General features: G+C 36.6%; 1 protein-coding gene across 3 annotated transcripts in view; it reads left to right on the top strand.

Annotated features, from left to right (window-relative positions):
• Nucleotides 1-21,794, top strand: part of Fbxo8 (F-box protein 8) — a 56,600-nt gene extending 34,806 nt beyond the window's left edge. For all 3 annotated transcript variants that reach the window (XM_004657126.3, XM_045160371.1, XM_045160383.1), the window contains 3 exons: nucleotides 14,647-14,765; nucleotides 17,328-17,524; nucleotides 21,285-21,794. In XM_004657126.3, the coding sequence (XP_004657183.2) occupies nucleotides 14,647-14,765; nucleotides 17,328-17,524; nucleotides 21,285-21,472 (504 nt within the window). In that variant the 3' untranslated portion in view covers nucleotides 21,473-21,794. The remainder of the gene's footprint in view (nucleotides 1-14,646; nucleotides 14,766-17,327; nucleotides 17,525-21,284) is intronic.
• Nucleotides 21,795-22,001: the final 207 nt, after the last annotated feature.

The following is a 22,001-nucleotide window of genomic DNA, read 5'->3' as shown; positions in this document are numbered from 1 at the left end:
CAATTCCTTACAAAGCCTATCTACCCAAGTTCCATTCCCCAGCCACCCATGTAAGGATGCAAAAAGTGGCACAAGCATCTGGCACTCCAACAGTAGCAGGAGGTCCTGGCGCATGCACACGCACGCACACACACACACACGGCATGCTCCCAATAAGTTAATCAATATATGAACTTTATAGTTTTTCTGCAGGGTCCAGTCCCTGCTTTCCTTAGATTTGCAGAATATAGAGCCTGCAGTAGAAATTTTTGTCATGGGCACATCAATAGCAAGAAAACATTATAGGGCTGGACAGATGGCTTAGTGGTTAAACACTTACCAGTGAAGTCTAAGGACCCCAGTTTGAGGCTTGATTCTCCAATAACCAAGTTAGCCAGATGCACAAGGGGTCGCACGCGTCTGGAGTGCATTTGCAGTGCATTTGGAGGCCCTGGCGTACCTATTCTCTCTCCCTCTCTCTATCTGCCTCTTTCTCTCTCTGCCTGACAGTCTTAAATAAATAAATAAAAATTTTAAAAAAGAAAACATAATCAGTTTATAAAATAAACAATATTTTTTCTCCATAGGAGAACCTTAAAAAAATCTAGGTATAGTCTTTAATTCTAACAACTAGATTGAGAATAACAATTATAATAGCATAACTTATAATTAATAGAGGCTTAGGAAAGTTTTAATTTTTTGCTTCCCTCTCAGTATTTTAAAACTTTAGTCTTGAAACAAGCAAATAATGGGCAGATTAACAGGAAAAGATAAATGTACTTATTAATAGGCAGAAACAAGTATCCATATACATAGTGTAACATTCAAGGTGTCACACAGGAGAAGCTGAAATAGCATTTTTTTTCATGGGCAGTATCTGTCCTTTATTTCTTATTAATTAATTTTTTATTAATTAGTTTTGTATTCAGCAAATACAGTCAGTTTGGTACCATTATTAGGCTCATCCGTGACCAACCCCCTCCTCTTGGCCCCTCCTTGTTGAGGTATATGGGTCATGCATTGTGGAGTTAGCCCACAGTTATGGGTAAGATAAATAAATGTCTCTGCATAACATGTCCCAACATGTGGCTCTGACATTCTTTCTGCCCCCTCTTCTGCAAAATTTCCCTGAGTCATGTTGGGTTCAATTTTGGTCTGCTTCAGTGCTGAGGTGTTGGGGGCCTCTGGGTCTCTGGCTCTCTGATTTGGTAGGAGTTGATTTTTCTCTGTGTTGGTCTCCTTCTCCATTGTGCTGGTATCCGTTTCATCAGGAAAACAGCACCCTTGCTTGTTTCTACAGTTTTCCTTAGTTTCATCTGGGGCCCTTTTGAGGTATGATGGGGTGGCTCTCTCCTTAGGATCTGCATCTATCTGAAAAAGAGAAACAGATTCTCCAGTGGAGAGTAAGTTAGCACCGGGACAAATGAGATAACCCATACTTTTTTTTTTTTAAAGAAAATTTAATAGGTGTAGGCCCTCTTATAGCCCACGGTTGATGGTAGCTTGATAATGGAGAGCGAGCATATGTTTGGATATGGTTCTGATTTGTTTCCCAACTCCAGCTATGGGTTCCATACCACTGAGGGGATCAGTTAGCCAAATCAAGAGCAGTTGGTTCCCCACCAGGGCTGTGTGCCACTATTGCACTTGTGTGGGCATCACAACAGGTTATTTACTGCTAAGTAGGTTAGACCATGAGTTGCTTGGACAGATATTGGTCATTTTCCCCCAGTCGCCCATGTAGCACCTTCTGGCACTAGATGCGCTGACCACCTGGGGACTGACTCTCTTCCTGAAATAACATTTTGAACAACAGAAAGATATAGGGAAGGAGGATGAGGGAATGCACCCCCAGAAAGGTTGTCCTTTATCATGTGAAATTTCCTAGGTAACAGTCTTTAGAAAACCACCTGCAGGAGTCTGTCTCGGTCAGGTATCAGATTCCTAATATCTTTTCTTACTGAAAAGATTTTTTCCTAGACAGATAGAGAATATCAGATAAACTAAAGTATTTGTCTACATTGAGCTTACTAATATAGACAGGTACAAACTCCTTTTCTCAAAAGAAAAAACATTTTACATCTTACATCTGCAGCCTCTCTAAGAGTCATCTGGGACTATGGAGGGAAGGGGAGGGTAAGGATATCAGTAGCAATGCAGTTGTTACCATTGCTGCCTATTTTCTGACAGTGGGACACTCCCATGTGACATAGAAAGGGATATCTTTGCTGTTCTAACCATTTGCCACTATACAGAAAGTATAACTTTAATAATGTATTATATCTCCTAATTCTTATATTACTTTTACTATGAAAATGTCCCATCTCAGTAAAAATTTTTTTTTGTGTTTAAAATATATGAAAATCAACATGTCAATTCTCAGGCTGAAAGAAAAATTAGATATTTAGATTTAACTATTTTGTTGTATAAACATTTTTTGCTAAAATTTAAATATTGCTACTTTTTAAAGTTTTCAAAATATCCTTTAAAAGGCCAATGAATGCAGAATCCTGTTTGCTTTCCCTTATATATTCTAAGAACAGGTTTATTATTATGGTACTGGATTTATCGATATATAAAAGACAACTTTGAGCAAGACTAGCTAAAATCCACCACTACCACTCCCACCACTTTTTGTTTGTTTTGTTTTGAGACAGTCTCATTACAAAGCCTGTAGCACAGAACCAGCCTGAAATTCACTACCATAGCCCAGCTCAGCCTGACCTCAAACTTGCCTCAGTTCTCCCGCCAGCAGCCCTACCAAGTACTGGGATTACAGGTATGTGTATGCTGTGCCCACCTCAGTCAGTTGTTTTCATTTCTTACTAAGCTGCTCTTTGCCCAATATGTGGCAGTTTTATTATATTGTGATTTCTTGTATTGATACTAACATACACAACATTTCTGCCAAGCGTCTGTGCCAGTTGTCAGTACTTGTCATTAGCTTCACATGCCAAATTTTCTGGAATCCACTCTATTCTGCAGTAACTATTTTGTGACTATTTATGGCAGATGTTGTTGGTATTTATTTACATTGCCTTCACTTGGAATTTTTTCAGTGCTGGGGTAGGCCTCATGGCTTTGGCATGCTCACAAGCACTCTCATCACTCAAACTAAACTTCTCCAATAGCCAGGTTCACCTGAAGTCTTACTACTTGCCACTTGGTCACTCCTACTGTGTTCTAGTTATATCTACACGATTGCCAGTTGAGATCTTCACTGTTCTCTGCAAAGACATAAAAACACTCTTTCCTTTCTAGTCCTCCCCAGATGTCTTCTCTAAGAAGGAAACCAGGCTGGAGAGATGGCTTAGCAGTCAAGGTGCTTGCCTGCAAAGCCAAAGAACCCAGGTTCAGTTCTCCAGGTCCCACATAATCCAGATGCACAAGGTGGCGCATGCATCTGAAGTTCATTTGCAGTGGCTAGAGGCACTGGCGTGCCCATTTTCACTCTCTCTCTCTCTCTCTCTCTCTCTCTCTCTCTCTCTCTCTCTCTCTTTCTCTGTCTGTAATAAATAAAAATTTTAAAAAAGAAAAGCACTGTGAGCTCCATTTTCCCTTTCCATGTTCTTAATAACTTAACTGTCCCTAAACCAGTATTGGTACCTTGGCCAACAGTTTCCAAAGCCTTTTAGACTCCAGCAGAAAACCATCTTCATTGACTCAAGAAGTTCAGACCTGTTGAAAGTCATCACATTCTTTGCTCCTGGTCACCTGGTCTCCATGAGCTCTTTAAAAGGAAACTCACTGTGTTTCTTGTGCTAGGCACTTTAATGTCTTTGCAGAAACACTGTAAGGTTCTTACTGGTAAGAAAGCCAAGACTCTGGACAGGTGAGTAAAGTGCTTATGCTTACCTCATTATGTGACAGAGCCACATTTTTCTCCCTATAAGTTAAGTTCTTTCACCTTTGTTATATAATTGCTTCCTTTCCATCTGATGGTACTGACAGTGGTATTTTCTTTTCTTTTTATCTTTCTTTGTTGGTTCTTTTTTTTTTTTTGTATTTTTTTTTCAGACTTCCTTCATACTGTAGACCAACCTAGTCTGGAACTCACTATATGAGGCTAGCCTAAAATTTGTTGCAATACTCCTGCCTCAGCCTCCTAAGTGTTGACATTTCTGGCATGAGCCACTAAAAAGACAGCTTAAAATTGTGTTTATGCATCTCTTTCTTAAATCTCAAAGACTCTTCCTATTCCCTCTGACCAGTCTTACACAAAATCCTTAATATACAGCTCCAACTCTCACTTTTTCTGTACATCTTGTTTGCTGCCCATTCAGCAGGTTTAAAATCAAGAGACTAATGGTTTTGTGTTATATACAGTGGAGATACAGATAGGATAGAGGTAGGCAACAGGGGATTTCATCACTGCTCACATAATAATTTAAAACTATGAAGCATTTCTGGAGTTTTACATAGTGTTATTTTCAGGTTATCCCTATGGACAATTGAGAAGTCAGAAGGCAAAACCAAGAAGGATTATTGTATTGTCAGATTCATATTGTAGGTAATTGCTCCTCTTGTTACATAACTATCAGAGGTTTCCAGTTATATATGGGTAGAGAATTTTGCCCTAAAATTTAGTACTACTTTTCTACAGTCCAGCTCCAGATTTATTATCAAATCCAAGATATTTTTCCTTTTCCCTGGAAGTATGACTTTTTAATATTTTATTGCTTTTGATCTTGTGACACAATAGTTATAGAATGTTCTTCTCCAGTGTTTGTACCTTCAGAGATAAGTATAAGACCTTTTCCTTCCTTCAAATCTTGTCCAGGTGTCCTATCTCATAGTGATTTGAACTATTTATTGTACACACTTATTCACTTAGGTCTTATTTATCTGCCTTGAATCATTAACTTGTCACATGGATGGATTTTAGTTATTCATGTACCTGTCTTACCACCAAAATACCATTTAAATCTTCTCAGGGCAAAACTTTTGTCTTAATGTACTTAGAATCAATCACTAAATAATTTACAAAGAGTACTCATGCTTAATACATATGTAGAAAAGCTTTTAAAAGCAATACATATGCACATGCTTAAGTCTGTACACGTAAACATATGTCTACATTACAAACAGGGTTTTTATCAAGTCTAACTTCAAATAGATTTTTTGTTTGTTTAATTTTTGTTTTTCGAGGTAGGATCTTGCTGGCCCAGGCTGACTTGAAAATCACTTCGTAAGCCAGATTGGCCTTGAATTTACAGTGATTTTCCTACCTGTGCCTCTGAGTGTTGAGATTAAAGGTGTGTGCCACCAGACCTGGCTTGATGTTCTGTTTTCAAAGATGAAATTATCAAGAAATACAGGTTTGTAGTATGAACGTTGTTTACCAGTTAGTCATTTCTGGAAAACAATGTGGCCTAATATTTGTTTTTAATGGAAAATTTATTTATCCTACTATAACTTTTCTCTAGCGCTATTTATTTTATTATTATTATTATTATTATTATTATTATTATTATTGCAGAAACAATGTAAGGGTTATTATTTTAGCCAGTAGTTTGATTTGATGAGCTTATCTTTATGCTTTAGACCCATCCTACTATAGGATTGGCACCCTCATGAGTTGTGATTTTATGTATTTTTTTATTATGTACATGCTTAGTATGAATACATCATGTGTTGGTACCATCCTTTCCCTCATCCCTGCCCCCATTCCAATGGTGGCCCTCTTCAGTGGAATTGTAGATATTCCCCACAGAGTTGTGCATTATGCATTTTGGAATCAGTGGTCAGTTTTGGGGGAAGACAATGCCTGTGGGCCTGATGTCCCAACATGTGGCTCTTACAAACCTTCCACCCTCTCTTCCACAAAATTCTCTGAGCTATGGTGGGTGTATTTTAAATCTACTTCAGTGAAGAGTTCTTAGGATCCTCTGTATTTCTGCTTTGGTAAGTGTTGAGTGTTCTCAGCATCTGTCTCCTTCACCCTGGCACTGATTGTCAGGCTCACCATGGAAGCAGCACTCTTGCTCATCTCTCTATCTCCTCTATGGTTTCTGCTGATACTTGGCTGAAGTACAAGGAGGTAGTTTATCTTCTCTGGTCTTAACTACCTTCTGTAAAAGAAAAACAGATTCTCCAACAGAGAGTGAAGTCAGCACAAGTTAAATGGGATAAGCATGATTAATTTAGGGAGAATTTGATGGATGGAGCTCCTCTTTTTGCCAAAGACCAGTGGGAGCTTGACATTAGAGAGCATAATCATTGTCCCCATAGGATTCTAGCCTCATTCCCACATCCAGATATGGGTTCATTTCCACTGAGCACATCTCTTAGCCAATCATAAAATTATTGGGTACTCACCAAGGCTATGTGCAACTATTGCACTGGCATGTACATCCTGTCAGGGTGTTTGCTTCTGAGTAGCCTAGACTCCTGGTTGGTTGAAACGTTTTTGGCCATTTCCTCTTGTAGCTCATGTAGCACTTTTCAGCTCTAGGCATGCTGTCTGGGGTCTAACTCTCTTCATGATTCCAGCCAAGGTCTTCCTGTGTTCTGTGCCAGCAGCATATGATATCTTCAGCAATAGGGTTTTACATTTTACCTCAGGCAGGTAATCAACTGCTTTCACTGAAGTCTGTCTTGTTTTGGGGACCTCATAGGTCTCTCCAATCAACAACTCATTGTGGGTAGCAACTGCTTACTGGTAGTTGGAGTTACAGGCCAGAGCCAAAATTTTTTTAAGGTTAGGCTTCATCCCACCCTCTCCAGGGCCCTTCTTTTCAGGTGCGTCCCTCATACTCTTGTTGAGGTCTAATCTTTTAGTCTATCTTCAAGGATAAAGGTTTATACTGTACCAGTTTGGGTTTAGTTTTGTGTCCCCCTCCCCCGCCTTTCCATCCCCACAAACCCTTCTATCCCTGTTGTCTAGACCTTGAGTTTACCTATGAGGTTTGAGCTGATCCAGGTTAGGAACCCCAGATGAGTGAGACCATGCAACGATTGTATTTCTGTGATTGTGTGAGTTTGCTGAGTATGATCTGTTCCAAGTCCATACATGTTCTACAAATTTCATTATATCTTTTTTTTTTTTTACTATGAGGAATTCCATTGTATAAATGTACCACAACTTTGTTATCCATTCATCCAGTGATGGGTACTTGGATTGATTCCAGTTCTTAGCTATTATGAATTGAGCAACTATAAACATGGTTGAGCGGATATCTCTGTAGTGAATCATGGACCATTTAGAGGAAAGTGCCCATTAAGGGAATAACTGGGTCTGTTCGTAGTTCTATATTCCTCTTTTTCAGGAATCTCCATATTAATTTCCACAGTAGTTATACAAGATTGTATTCCCACCAACAGTGAATGAGGGTCACTCTTTCTCCACATCCTTGCCAACATTTGGTGCTGTTAGATTTTTTTAATGATTGCCATCCTTTGAGTAAGGTGGATTCTCATAGTTGTTTTAACTTGCATTTTCATGATGGTTAGGGATGTTGAACAATTTCTTAAGTGTATGTTAGCCATTTGTATTTCTTTCTCTAAGAACTTTCTATTCAGTTCAGTGTCCCACTTTGGGAGTAAGTTTTATTATTATTGTTATTGTTTAGTTCTTTGAGTTCTTTGTAGATTTTAGATTTTAGGACTCTGTCACTGGTATAACTAGCAAAATTATTCTCCCATTCTGTGGGCAATCTCTTGGCTCTTATTATGGTATGCTTGTCTGTGCAAAAGCTTTTTAGCTTCATTAGATCACATTGATTAAGTGATTGTTTAACTTCCTGGGATACTGGCTTTTTTTTTTTCAGGAAGTCTTTCCCCACTCCTACATAGTGCCGAGTTCCTCCTTTTTTTCTCCAGTAGGAGGAGAGTTTCAGGTCTCATACTGAGGATTAAAGTAATCCATTTGGACTTGGTTTTTGTATATGGTGAGATGAATGGTTCTAGTTTCATTTCTGTACATGTGGCTATCTAATTCGTCCATCGCCATTTGTTGAAAATGCTGTCCTTTCTCCAGCATATGTTATTAACACCTTTGTCCAAAATCAAGTAGCTGTAGTTACTTGACTTAAAGTCCAGGACTTCAGTTCTGTTCCATTGGTCTATATTTCTGTTTTTATATAAGTCCCATGCTGTTTTTGCTACCATGGCTTTTTAATATAGCTTTAGATTGGGTATGATGATACCTCCAGAGGTGTTTCTTTTGCTGTGGATGTGTTTAGATATCTGAGTTCTGATACCATTCCATATGAATTTTGAGATCATTTTTTTCCTATTTCTGTGAACAATCATGCTGGAATATTTTTTTACCCCAAGGTAAGGTCTCACTATAGCTCAGGCTGACCTGGAATTCACTAGGGAATTGCAAGATGGCCTCAAACTCATGGCAGTCCTCCTACCTCTGCCTCCCCAGTGCTGGGATTAAAGGTGTGTGCCACCACACCAGGCCATGGTGGAGTTTTTATTGGTATTGCACTAAATCTGTATGTTGCTTTTGGTAGAATTGCCATTTTCACAATATTAATTCTACTTATCCAGGAACATGGAATATTTTTCCATCATCTAAGTCCTCCTCAATTTCTTTCTTGAGTGTTTTTGTGTTTTCATTTCATAGGTCTTTCACATCCTCAGTTGGTGGTGTTTTAAGGAATTTAATTTTTTTGTTGTTGCTATTGAAAATGGGACAGCCTCACTGATTTCTTTCTGTGTATATTTGTCCATGCATATAGAAAGGCTACTGATTTTTGTGTGTTGATTTTTTTATCCTGTGACTTTACTGAAGGAATTAATCACCTTTAGAAGTTTTGAGATGGAGAATTTCAGGTCATTTATGTATAGGATCATGTCATCTGCAAATAGAGCCAAATTCACTTCTTCCTTTCCAATTTATATTCCTTTTTTTTTCTTCTTTCTCCTGTCTTATTGCTTGGGATAAGACTTCTAGTACTATGTTGAATAGCAGTGGTGAGAATGGGCACCCCTGTCTTGTGCCCAATCTCAATAGGAATTCCTTGAGTCTTTCCCCATTAAGTATTACTTGGGCTCTATGTGCTTTATAAAGCCTTTATTGTATTGAGATATAAACCATCCATGCCTATTCTCTACAGCATTTTCATCATGAAATGATATTGTATGTTATCAAAGACCTTCTTTCTGCATCTGTGGAAATGATTATGTGGCTTTTGTGATTAAGTATATTTATGTGGTGTATTACAATGACCAATTTCCATATGTTGAACTATTCCTGCATTCCCTGGGATGAAACCTACCTGATCAATGTGGATAATGCTTTTGATGTATTGTTGAATTCAGTTTGTGAGGATTTTGTTCAAGATCTTTGCATCAAAGTTCATCAAGGATATAGCCCTATAATTTTCTTTTCTTGTTGTATCTCTGTCAGGTTTTGTTTTTAACTTGATGCTATATTCATAGAAGGAGTTGGGAAATATTCCCTGTTCTCCAATTATGTGAAGCAGTTTGAGAAGAATTAGTTTCAGTTCTTCAATAAAGGTTTGACAGAATTCAGCCAAGAAGCCATGTGGTCCTGGACTTCTTTCTGGGTAGGTTTTTGATTACCTTTTCAATCTCAATGGATATGATACATTTGTTTAGGAGATTAATCTGCTCTGAGTTTAGTTTTGGTAGGTGGTATCTGTTTCTTCTATATTTTTCAATTTTGTGGAGCAGTTTTGGAAGTAAGTCCTAATGATTCTTTCAATTTCATTTATGTCTGTTGTTAGCTCTTCTTTTCCATTTCTGATTTTGTTGAGTTGAGACATCTCTTTTTTTTCTACTTGATCAAATTGGCCAGGGATTTATCAATCTCATATATTTTTTTCAAAAAACTAGCTCTTCATTTCATCAGCTTTCTTAATTGTTTTCTTAGTTTCTAATTCATTAATTTCTGCTCTGATTGTGATTATTTCTCTCAGTCTGGAGCTCTTTGGGTTGGATTATTCTTGTTTATCCAATGCCTTTAGGTGTATAGTTAGGTTATTAATTTGGGATCTCCCTGTGTCTGTAATGAAGGCTTTTAGTACTATGAATTTTCCCCTTCGGACAGCCTTCATTGTATCCCATAAGGTTTGGTAAGTTGTGTTCTTTTATCATTCATTTCTAGGAATTTCCCAATTTCTGTTTGGATTTCTTCTACTACCCATTTACTGTTCAGAAGTGTGTTGTTCAATCTCCAGAAGCTTATGAAATTCCTGAAGTGTCTCTTGTTAATTTCTAGCTTTACAGTATTGTGATCTAATATGATACAGGAAATTACATCAATTTTCCTGAATTTATGAAGGCATGCTGTAGGACCTAATGTATGATCTGTTTTGGAGAAGGTTCCATGACTGCTCAGCAGAATGTGTATTTGGTAGAATTCAGGTGGAATGTTCTGTAGATGTCCGTTAGATCTATGGTGGTGTTTAGCTCTGTTACTTCCCTGTTGATTTTCTGTTTTAATGATCTGTCTCTTGATGATAGTGGAGTATTGAATTCCCCAACTATGATGGTGTTGGTGTTTCTTTCTTTTTTTTTTTTTTGTCAAGTAGGTTTTGTTTTATAAACTGTGGCACACCTGTGTTTGCTGCATATAGATTTGTGTGGATTTCATTTATGTTATTGTTGATTTTTGTTGATTTGCTGCTAGTTCTGTCATTTGTTTGGTCAGGGTCACATTATTTTTTGTCTTCATATTGGGCTTTTATTCCTGTTGTTTCTATGATTTCATTGGAGACTTCCATTGTGGGGACTAGGCAATCTTTTTGGAGCTCCCTCCATTTAATGTTTCCTGTTTCTTTTGTATTCTTCTTATCACAATATGGGAATCTTATTTAATTAAGGAGGAAGCAAGAGTCTTGTAGTGTCTTTAGTGAGTGTTTTATGTTTGAATAGAATAGGTTAAAGATGTCTTTGTATTTCAGGATGCACAGGTCGTGAAGAATATAAGTGCACCAGCTTTTCTGAGCTGGTTCTTACTACCAGAGGTGGGATTGGAGGTCTGGGATCTCTTTTGACCTGGCCTCACCTGTGTCTTGCCTAAGGCTCTGGGCTGTAGTGCTTGCCCTTGCTCTCCTACTGAACCCACATAGGCAGATTATGGAGGGCTCACTGGTTCCCCCATGCAGGTGATTGCCTGGTTTTCCTGTGTTCCCCTTCTGGGGTTGATGTGGTGCCCCATGTAGTGACTGGGAGTGGGATGAGGGTTGTTGTGTTTCACAACCCTGGCCAGATCAGGGAGTTGTCTGGTGTTTGGGAGCCAGGGGCTATAGCCAAGGGGCACACACAAGGGTGCTATAGGAAGCACAGGGTGTTTCGGGTCTGTGATCAGGGGGAGTGGTGGCAGCCTTTAGCCCAGCCCACCAAAGATGCAAGACAGTTGAGTGTGACAGGAGTGCAGCTGGGTTATGGTCTCAGTAGACGTAGCCTGTGGGAGTCAGACATGGGTGAAAGCAGTGGGGTAGAACCTCCAGGAGGTTGGGAAGACTTGGATCACTGATGGATGCAATGTGCATGAGTCACCAACATACACGGTCCCTGGCAGGGCCTCTGGGAGAAAGGGAAGAGCTCCATTGACAGATGCAGTGGCCTAGGCCAAGAGAGCTAAGGTACATGAACCCCTACTAGGAGAGCACAAGAGCCTCGGTAAGCTGCAGTAGAGAACCTGGTGAAGGAGTAGTGGCTGGGGTGAGTGGTTGGGAGGACTTGAGGGTCTAGTGGGCTACCCCACAGTGTGGGATTCAGTAGATTCTCAGCTATGCCCCTCCAAACACCTGCTGGAAGTCTGCTAAGACCAATTCACAGTGGAGCCCCACAGATCTTGCCTGATATTACCCTGGGAGCTGAAGCATGGTTAGGAGGACACCATCTTGACCCAATCTCTACGTGGGTGTCTTACAAAAAAGTGTCGTCTTGGAGTTTTCACCAAGTAACAGGCCTGACTTAAAAAATTTTTCACTCTTATAGTGAGTAATATCATCCTCCATTCTACACTGAGCTTTTCCTTTTATTGGAAATTGTATGTGAAAATAGACATATACCAATGTTCATGAATTCATTTGCTTATGACTAAATGCATATATGTATGTGAATATACATGCATGTCACAAACATACACCTACACAGTGCTGAATATTTGAATTGTGATTAATCACTACTGTGCTATGTGGACTAGAGGTCTACAGTTCTCTAAAACTTTTTCTAAAGCCAGAACTACTTAATTTAATTATTAAACGAAGGACGGCTAGCTATTTAATACATCTAATATTGTGACATTATTGTATTTTGGTATTTATACAAAGAGAAACTTTGGATGATTACCAGCTTTCTACACTTCTAATCTGATTCTCAGCCTTTTTCTGTTCATATCCTTAACATTTACATTGATAGCACTTCTAAAGGAATCTTTCTCTCCAGAGAAATCTTAGGCTTAAAACTGATACACCCTTTCCTCATAACACCAATAAAATTGGCTTTGGCCTGAAAGGCTCACTCCTTTGTTTTCAGGACTAGTGTGTGTATGCTCACTCAATTATATTCAGTTAATTTTGGAGAATTTCAATCAGATCAGATAGGAATGTGCTCAAATCATATGTTCCACACAAATGGAAATAGCCAACAACAATTTTATCGTGTTTAATGAAACACAGTCAATGGTTAGCTTATGACCAAATCACAAGTAATACAGAAATTGTACCTACCATATATTTAGAGATTTATATTCTGCTTGATTGATCATATTGATGAGTTTATTTTTCATAATTTTAAAGGTAAATATTCGAGTTATTTTTATATTTCCTAATAGTGATTTTGATACAGATGAAGCACTATAATTCTTGACCTTCTATTTTCTTTAAGTTAAAGTTATATGCTGGAAATAACTCTAAAATCATATTTTTTTACACCAAGGAAATTTTGAACAAACATGACTCAGCTCTTGATAGGAAGATTGATTAAACATACAGTCAACTCTCAATGATTCAGGCTAATGGAGAAAAGGATGGAACAAGCATTAAAATTTCTTTAGTTCCTCCCCCTTAGACATTGCTGAGAGCCTCATTCCAAACAAAGTTTTATGGCCTTCATTTTGATCATAGTACATAATTTTAGCCATTGTTTCCAGGGTTTAGTAAAATATGGCTTACAATGCATTGACAGGAAAGTTTCATGTTATCACAGTCCACTTTTCATTATGTATATTTTAAAGACATTGCTGTAGCATTGCTTTTATAGTATGAAAAATCACGTGAAAAGTTGATAATATTACTGTTAAGTTTCTGATGGCTCATAAAAATTGTTTTATATAAAAAGTACCTTTGAATTCCATTTTACAGATAAGTGTAGCTTTTCAAAAGCATTACCTCATGGTACCAAATTGCTTTAACTTTTTTTAAGATAAAAATTGTATGAGAAAGTTTTTATCTTAAGAGTCTTATAGAAATTCTTCCAGCTTTTTAAAGTCTAATATGTGCAATATTTTTGAGTACTATGTAAGTGTTTGTAAAGTGAAGAAATGCTGAAGGAATTTATATGTGAAAGCAGTACATTGCATGTATATAATACATCATTTTCTGTACCAATTGACTACACATATTGTACTAGTATTCAGACATAAGCATTCATAGGAATGCATATATCTGGATATCTGCAAGTTGAAATAAACACACCTGTCTTTTATTTCAATAACTGCACATTCAAATCCACCTGACATTTATTTGAATGTGGCCTCCATATATTTGTGAGAACACTGGCTTCAGCACTTGATTTTTTTTTTTTTTTTTTGGTTGTTATTCTTTTGTTGATTTAAACTGAAATTAGATCCAAACTTATGGGTAATGCTTTTCTGGAAAACCTGCATGCAGAGAAAAGGAAATTCAAAGATAATACCTGTGGAAAATAGTAGAATTTTCATATTTACTTTGTCTCAGTGTGTGCTTTAACTAGACTCTTACAAGATGTCATGACGCTTAAAGCCAAAGCAATGAAACCCACAAACAGACTTGGAGCTTGACCTACTTCACTCCAAGTTGCATCATTTAATTATTTTTTCCTTCTAGAGCACAGTTTTTAAATCTTTGATTTGTAGAATACTATTTACTCAAGAAGCTATTTCCTTAAAAAGCATGCCATAATATTGCCGGGCGTGGTGACACACGCCTTTAATCCCAGCACTCGGGAGGCAGAGGCAGGAGGATTTCGAAGAGTTTGAGGCCACCCTGAGACTCCATAGTGAATTCCAGGTCAGCCTGAGCTAGAGTGAGACTGTGAGACACTATCTCAGAAAACAAAACAAAACAAAACAAAAAAAAAGTATACCATAATATGTATTTGAACTTAAAGAAGTCTTGCTTTCTACCTGTCTTATAGTCTTATTATAGACTTATAGACTTATCTTATAATCTGTATTGTTTCTTCCTGATCCCCTTCCAGATTAGGTCATATTTATATATAGCTACTTTTACCTAACATGAACCAAAAAATTAAGATTTCTTTAGGACTTAACTTTGAACTTCCTACTTTTCATTGCATGTAAGCTATCAACCACAAATGCCAGTTTTAGTTGAGGCTATAGCTTGTATTTTGCATGGTAAAGCTATCAAAAAGTCTAATAATGCTGTGAAGAATTTGTAGTTATGATTCTGCTGTTGAATAATTGTTAAAATGTGTACTAAAAAGTGATTTTGTTCATGTAGCTGTGTCTTTCTGCCTTAGGGAGTGAACTACTTTATGTCCAAGGGTATCCTAGATGATTCTCCCAAGGAGATAGCAAAGTTTATCTTCTGTACAAGAACACTCAACTGGAAAAAACTAAGAATCTATCTTGATGAAAGGTAAAAAAATTAATAATAATAATAAGTTTTCATCAGAATTTTAATAGTGAAATTTTACTTTAAAAACTATGCTAAAAATACTATACTAAATATTAATCATCAAATTGCAAAACAATACAGACAGCAAAAAAGTTTCTATTTGCATTTTTTTAATTTGCTGGTGAAGAAGTTGCCATTATAAAAGTTTCAAATACATATTTTTTTAAAAAAGGCTTGGTGATGGGCTGGAGACGTGGCTTAGCGGTTAAGCACTTGCCTGTGAAGCCTAAGGACCCCAGTTCGAGGCTCGATTCCCCAGGACCCACATTAGCCAGATGCATGAGGGGGCACATGCATCTGGAGTTCTGTTTGTAGTGGCTGGAGTCCCTGGTGAGCCCATTCTCTCTCTCTCTCCCTTCTCCCTCCCTCCCTCCCTCCCTCCCTCCCTCCCTCCCTCCCTCCCTCCTCCTCTCTCTCTCTCTCTGCCTCTTTCTCTCTCTGTCTGTCACTCTCAAATAAATTAAAAAAAAAAAAAAATTTAAAAAAAAGGTTTGGTGAGGTACAGCCTGAGGCAGGTTGATCTAAAATTTATAGCCAGCCTGAGCCACACACGGAGATACTAAGTCAAAAAAAAAAAAAAAAAAAACATGCACACACAAGATGTAGCTCAACATCCTTGAAACAACTAGCCAAAATCAAGTATTTTTAGGGACATTGTAATCTTGTCTTTTTCTTAGTAATTAGCCATAATCTAATTTTTCGTGTAATTAGAAGCTAAGTGCTCACATGTGCCCATTAAAAATATGTTGTAAAGACAAATTACACTCATAAATCCGGGATACACAATAATATAAGCACATGTGTATATTTGCATAGAAATATTACACAAAAGTATCATGTGCATGTTTGAAATTTCTGAAACTGATGTTTAGTGTCTGTCTTTCACAAATAGAGATAGTACTTGGTGATCTGCTCCAGTCAGATGGCCACTCACAACTTCGGTTCTGTTATTCTAGTTATTTAAAAGACAAGAATATGGAAACTAAGTTATACAACATAGCTAAGCTACTATTTTTAATATTACAGATCTAACACAAAACCAACAAGTGGTTCAAAACACATTTGCCTTTTCATTGCAATACTCAGTCTTTTTATTTCTTAGATTTTTTTTAACACCAGTCTATAAACATTTGTTATATACTAGAAAATTTTCTAGAGAGTAGAGATACATAATTCAGGTATAATCATTGTTTTGCATTCCCGGGCAACATACTTATCATTGAAAGAAGTATTTTATGTAATGCTGTTGTCCTTAACTCTTTTTGTCTTTAAATGTTAACTATCTAGGTATGAACAGTTTTTATTTGGAGAACTAGTTCTTTCTGTAACTATTTTAGGCTTTGCTAGCCTTATGATCTCTGTTGTAGTGACATGGAGTTCTTCCATTTGTGTTAGGAAAGCAGGCATAGGCCATCTGTAAATAAAATACTGTGACCCTGTGATCAAATACAGGCAGTGGGCTTGATTTTGCTTGCTAGCTGTAGTTTTCCTACTCCTGCCATAAACAATTGTTAAAAATTGAAAAAGTAAAAATAAAATCAGTTTCAATTCAGTAACAATTAAAGGATGTTGTTGATGCAAAATATTACTCTAGGGCTGGAGAGATGGCTTAGTACTTAAGGTGCTTGCCTGCAAAGCCAAAGGACCCAGGTTTGATATCCCAGTAATCTGGTGTTCGTTTGCAGTGGCTAGAGTTCTCTCTCTCTTCTTTCTCCTACCCCTATCTCCAATAATAAAAAAAGTATCACTATATTACCATGATGTTGGTTAAAACATAATATATATGTGATTATATGTATATATTTAAATACTGTATACTTAGAACACTATAAATAACCTAAATATATGTCCATGGGATTGTTAAATCCATAAGATGGGACACTTCAGAGCCATTAAAAATAATAAGGTGGATCTTATGTAAATAAAATATTCAAAATAGATTGTGAAAACAAGAAAAGTAAATTGTAAAACAATGTGTATAGTATATATATATATATAATTTTAAATGTCTTCATAAATAGCAGTGACTTCAGCCAAGGTGTCTTGATATAATGGGTGAAGATTCTCATTTCTTTCATTATTAGAACAAGGAAAAAATGGAATTATAGTTATACATATACTTAGTTCATACCTTCCTTCTTTCTTTTTTATTCTTTCTCTTTTTCTAAAACAAGGTCTCACTCTATATAGCCCATGTTAGTCTTGAATTCATAATCTTCCTGCCTTACCATACTAGATGTTGGGATTATAGAAATATACTACCACACATGGGCTAAGCAGACATTTGTAGTACTATAAATTTTTCTTTATTTTATAAGTTGCATTCATGATAGTAATTTCTTTTGCTTCACTCTAAACTATTTGTGAAGTGAAGGGTTCAAAATTGCTTAATGTAAGCATTATATCTATATAGGATTTGTTGATACGGTAATCAAGTATTTCTATGGAAAAATGCCAAGTTATGGTTTCCCGTACATTTTTATAAAAAGTTAACTGAATCTGTACCATTTTCTCTTTTAATAGGAGAGATGTCTTGGATGACCTTGTAACACTGCATAATTTTAGAAATCAATTCTTGCCAAATGCACTGAGAGAATTCTTTCGTCATATCCATGCCCCTGAAGAACGTGGGGAATATCTTGAAACTCTTATAACAAAGTTCTCACATAGGTTCTGTGTTTGCAATCCTGATTTAATGCGAGAACTTGGCCTTAGTCCAGGTAAGAATATATATAAAATATTATGTCCCCTACCATCACAACCTACAGGTCAAAATATTCTCTTTCTTTCTTTCTTTCTTTCTTTCTTTCTTTATTTATTTATTTATTTTGAGAGGGGAGAGAGAGAGAGAATGAGAATGGGTGTGCCAGGGACTCTAGCTGCTGCAAACGAACTCCAGACACATGCACCACTTTGTGCAACTGGCTTGTGTGGATTCTGACAAGTTGATCCTGGGTCCTTAGACTTTGCAGGAAAGCACCTTAACTCCTAAGCCATCTCTCCAGCCCAAAAACATTCTTTTATATATTTTTTTTTTTGAAGGTAGGGTCACACTCTAGCCCAGGCTGACCTGGAATTCACTATAGAGTCTCAGGGTGGCCTCGAACTCATGGCAATCCTCCTACCTCTGCTTCCCAAGTGCTGGGATTAAAGGCATGTGCCACCACGCCTGGCCCCAAAACATTCTTAATATGAGACACTTTCTCACTGTGGGGAAAAATGTTTGCACGAATTACAAATATTTGTTTTATGAAAGTAACAGGGACTTCATCTATGGAATATTTCCCTTATGTAAATTTAGAAGTACATCTTGTTAGTCATAATCATATATATAATAAATACACTGATTTGTAAAATTTTTTTGAGGCAAGCCCAACAGACTAGCCTTTTTTTTTTTTTTTTTAATACAAGAGAGAAAGAGAAAGAGAAGTGGCATGCCAGGACTTCTAGCTACTGTAAGCAAATTCCAGATGTATGCACCACGTTGTGTGCATTTGTGACCTTGTGTCTTGTGTCACCTTGTGCATCAGGCTGACGTGGAACCTGGAGAGTCAAACATGAGTCCTTAGGCTTCATAGACAAGTAGAGAAGTGCCTTAACTGATAAGCCTCTCTCCAGCCCCATATATGGTTAAAAAGTTCAGCTATGTAAATTATTTAAAATTATTCTTCTTGTATTAGACTCTTTAAAACATATTTTTACTTATTTATTTGCAAGAGACAGGGAGGGAGGAAGGGGGAGAATAAGCACACCAAGTCCTCTTGCCACTGCAAATGAACTTGAGATGCATGCACCACTTTGTATGTCTGGCTTTACATGGATACTGGGAAATTGAACTTGGGCCATTATGTTTTGCAAGCAAGCACCTCTAGCCACTGAACTGTCTCCCCAGCCCAAGTATTACTCATTTTTATCTAGCTAATTGAAAACTTGCAAAATTATTTTAAAGCTTTTAATAAAACATTCATAAGTAACAATATTTTCCACGAAAATTTATCTTACTAAACTAGTGTATGTATGTATACACTAGTTTAGTAAGTAATTAGTAAATTTATCTTACTAAACTAGTGTGTGTATATATATATATATATATATATATATGTATGTATGTACATATATATATACACACACTAGTTTAGTAAGATAAATTTTACTAAACTAGTATGTGTGTGTGTGTGTGTGTGTGTGTGTGTATATATATATATATATATATATATATATATATATATATATATACACACACACACATATACTAGTTTAGTAAGGTATATACATATATATATATATATATATATATATATATATATATACACACACACACACACATATACTAGTTTAGTAAGGTATATACATATATATATATATATATATATATATATATATATATATATATATACACACACACACACATATATATAGTTGGCATATATGTGTGTGTGTTACAGCCTGAGTTTTGCATATAAATTTTTCACTTGATAAATTTGCTTATTTCTTCATATAGAAATTACACTTATGTTATTAAGTAGAGATTGCAAAATATTTGTATATTATATGAAATTTGATGACATGTTTTATAAGACATAATGTTTAGCATAGAACTAAGAGTAAAGATTCTGAAATAGAAATACCACAGAAGCAACAAGGTTAACATTTCTTGTACTACTGAAAATCAAGTGTAACCATATGATCATGTAAATATTTTTTTAATATATATGTATTTTTATTGACAACTTCTGTACTTACAGACAACAAACCATGGTACTTCCCTCCCCTCCACCACTTTCCCCTTCATAACTCTGCTCTCCATTATATCCCCTCCCTCTCTCCATTAGCCTTTCTTTTAATTTGTTGTCATCATCTTTTTCTCCTATTATGAGGGTCTTCTGTTATTGCTAAGCACTGCGAGGTCTTGGGTATTGAGGCCAATTTCTGTCCAGACAGTTGCATTGTAAGAAATGGTACCCTTCCTTTGGCTCTTACATTCTTTCCACCACCTCTTCTGCAGTGGACCCTGAGCCTTGGAGGGTGTGAGATAGTTCACTGCTGGACACTCCTCCACCCCTTCTTCTCATCACTGTGTTGCCTTTTGGGTCATCCCAGTGGTCATTGCCATCTGCAAAGAGAAGTTTCTCTACCCAGAAGTGAGATTAGCATTAATATATGAATATGAACATTAAATGTAGTGTTTTCAGGGCAATTTGGTGAGAGTAATATATGCATATATCTAGACAAGAGCAGGATTTATATCTCTAAGGCTCATGACCTCCCCTGCCATATGCTTTTGATTGGGTTTTCAGTACCAGGCCATAGAGCAAGCCTTTAGTCCAATTAGAGAGTAGTTGGTTTCCCCCATAACCGACCTGCCACTATTGCACTCGTTCAATCATTTGGCCTGTCTGGCCAAACTTGAGGCTTTCAGTGTCCACTGTTTTCACCACTGATGACATTATTTTGTTGAATATTCTCAGATATAGTAATCCCCCCCCCCAAAGATGCACTTCTGAAATTAATGCACAGATTCCATTGACCTGGAAATATACCTCTCAAATGAGAATATTAATAAATCTTAATATTTCTTTATCTTTTAATTTTAGTGCCAAATTGGTACATTTTCCTTTCATTAAAAATCATTTCAAGTTAGGTTTTTGAAAAAGCAATCTACAAAAATATATATGGTGGCTTTTTGATCATACAAGACCATCATAATAGGAGGAAAAGATCATGACATCAAAATAAGAGAGAGGCTGATTGAGATGGGGAGGGGATAAAATGGAGAATAGAGTTTTAAAGGGGAAAGTAGGGGGAGGGAGGGTATTACCATGGCATTTTTTTTTTTTTTTTTTGGTTTTTTTGAGGTAGGGTCTCACTCTGGTCCAGGCTAACCTGGAATTAACTCTGTCATCTCAGGGTGGCCTTGAACTCATGGCGATCCTCCTACCTCTGCCTCCCAAATGCTGGGATTAAAGGCATGTGCTACCACGCCTGGCTTTACAATGGGATATTTTTTTTATAACCATGGAGGTTGTTATTTAAAAAAATTGAAAAAAAACTATTAAAAATAATCTGACAGTAAAATTTATTTAATGAATAGTTGGCTACAAATATTCCATTTGAAAGCACAAGTGAAAATAAAGCCAATTGAAAATTTTAAAGTCTAAAGCAAGTTTTCACTATAAACTCCTCAGCCATTCTAAAGTTCTTTTGAATTGAAAAAAAAAAAAAAGAAAAGAAAAGAGTGTTCACTGAATTGCCATTCAGACTGGATGATGTCTGTCTTGGTTTGTGCACTTTCCTAGGATGTGGGACTTTCTATACTAATACGGAAAAATACCCAGGCAGATTGAGATGGCTTGGTCACCCACCTTCAGCTAGTAACTAATCTCGGTATTTTGAAATTTTGGCCATTTTCCCCTATTCAGTACCCTTCAGTATTTTAAGCTTAATAACTTAATAACTTGAAGTGTCTTCTTTTCCTTCCAGATGCTGTCTATGTGCTGTGCTACTCTTTGATTCTACTTTCCATTGACCTCACTAGCCCTCATGTGAAGAATAAAATGTCAAAAAGAGAATTTATTCGAAATACCCGTCGTGCTGCTCAAAACATTAGTGAAGATTTTGTAGGACACCTTTATGACAATATCTACCTTATTGGCCATGTGGCTGCATAAAAGCACAATTTCTGGGATATTAACTCTTCACTTCAGACCAATGCTGCCCAAGGATCTACTTAGCAAATACGAGTATCACATAAGTGCTGGTCATTCTAGCTTCTGTATACCATCAAGCATGAGTATACAGCCTCTTTCTGTTTCACTGTTTTCTTTTCAGTAATTTCCTTGGGAAACTGAATAATTTTGCAGAATTGTTCTCACTGTTGCTCATCATGTTTGCCCAGAGCAGAGCCATTTTCTCACATAGCTGTGCAAGAATAGTACACTGACATATACTACATAACATGGTGTTTTATGCATTAAATTTGCCTGAAAACTATCATTTTCCATTCTTTTTAAAATACAATGTAATGTATACATATTTATAGAAATTTATAATAATTATTTTATTGTAAAGATTTTAACTAAAGTTTTTTTTTTTCCTTTCCTCTAATACTGAGTTCTGAAATTTATTTGATTCTGATCTGTGGGTATTGTTAAATCTGGCTCCATAAATCAATACCAGCTTTCCATTTCTTTGAACTCT

The sequence above is a fragment of the Jaculus jaculus genome, chromosome 1, assembly GCF_020740685.1.
Source record: "Jaculus jaculus isolate mJacJac1 chromosome 1, mJacJac1.mat.Y.cur, whole genome shotgun sequence".
In the NCBI taxonomy this organism is placed as follows: domain Eukaryota; kingdom Metazoa; phylum Chordata; class Mammalia; order Rodentia; family Dipodidae; genus Jaculus; species Jaculus jaculus.
The sequence above is the reverse complement of the archived record's forward strand: the minus strand, read 5'-3'. Positions and strand labels throughout refer to the sequence as shown.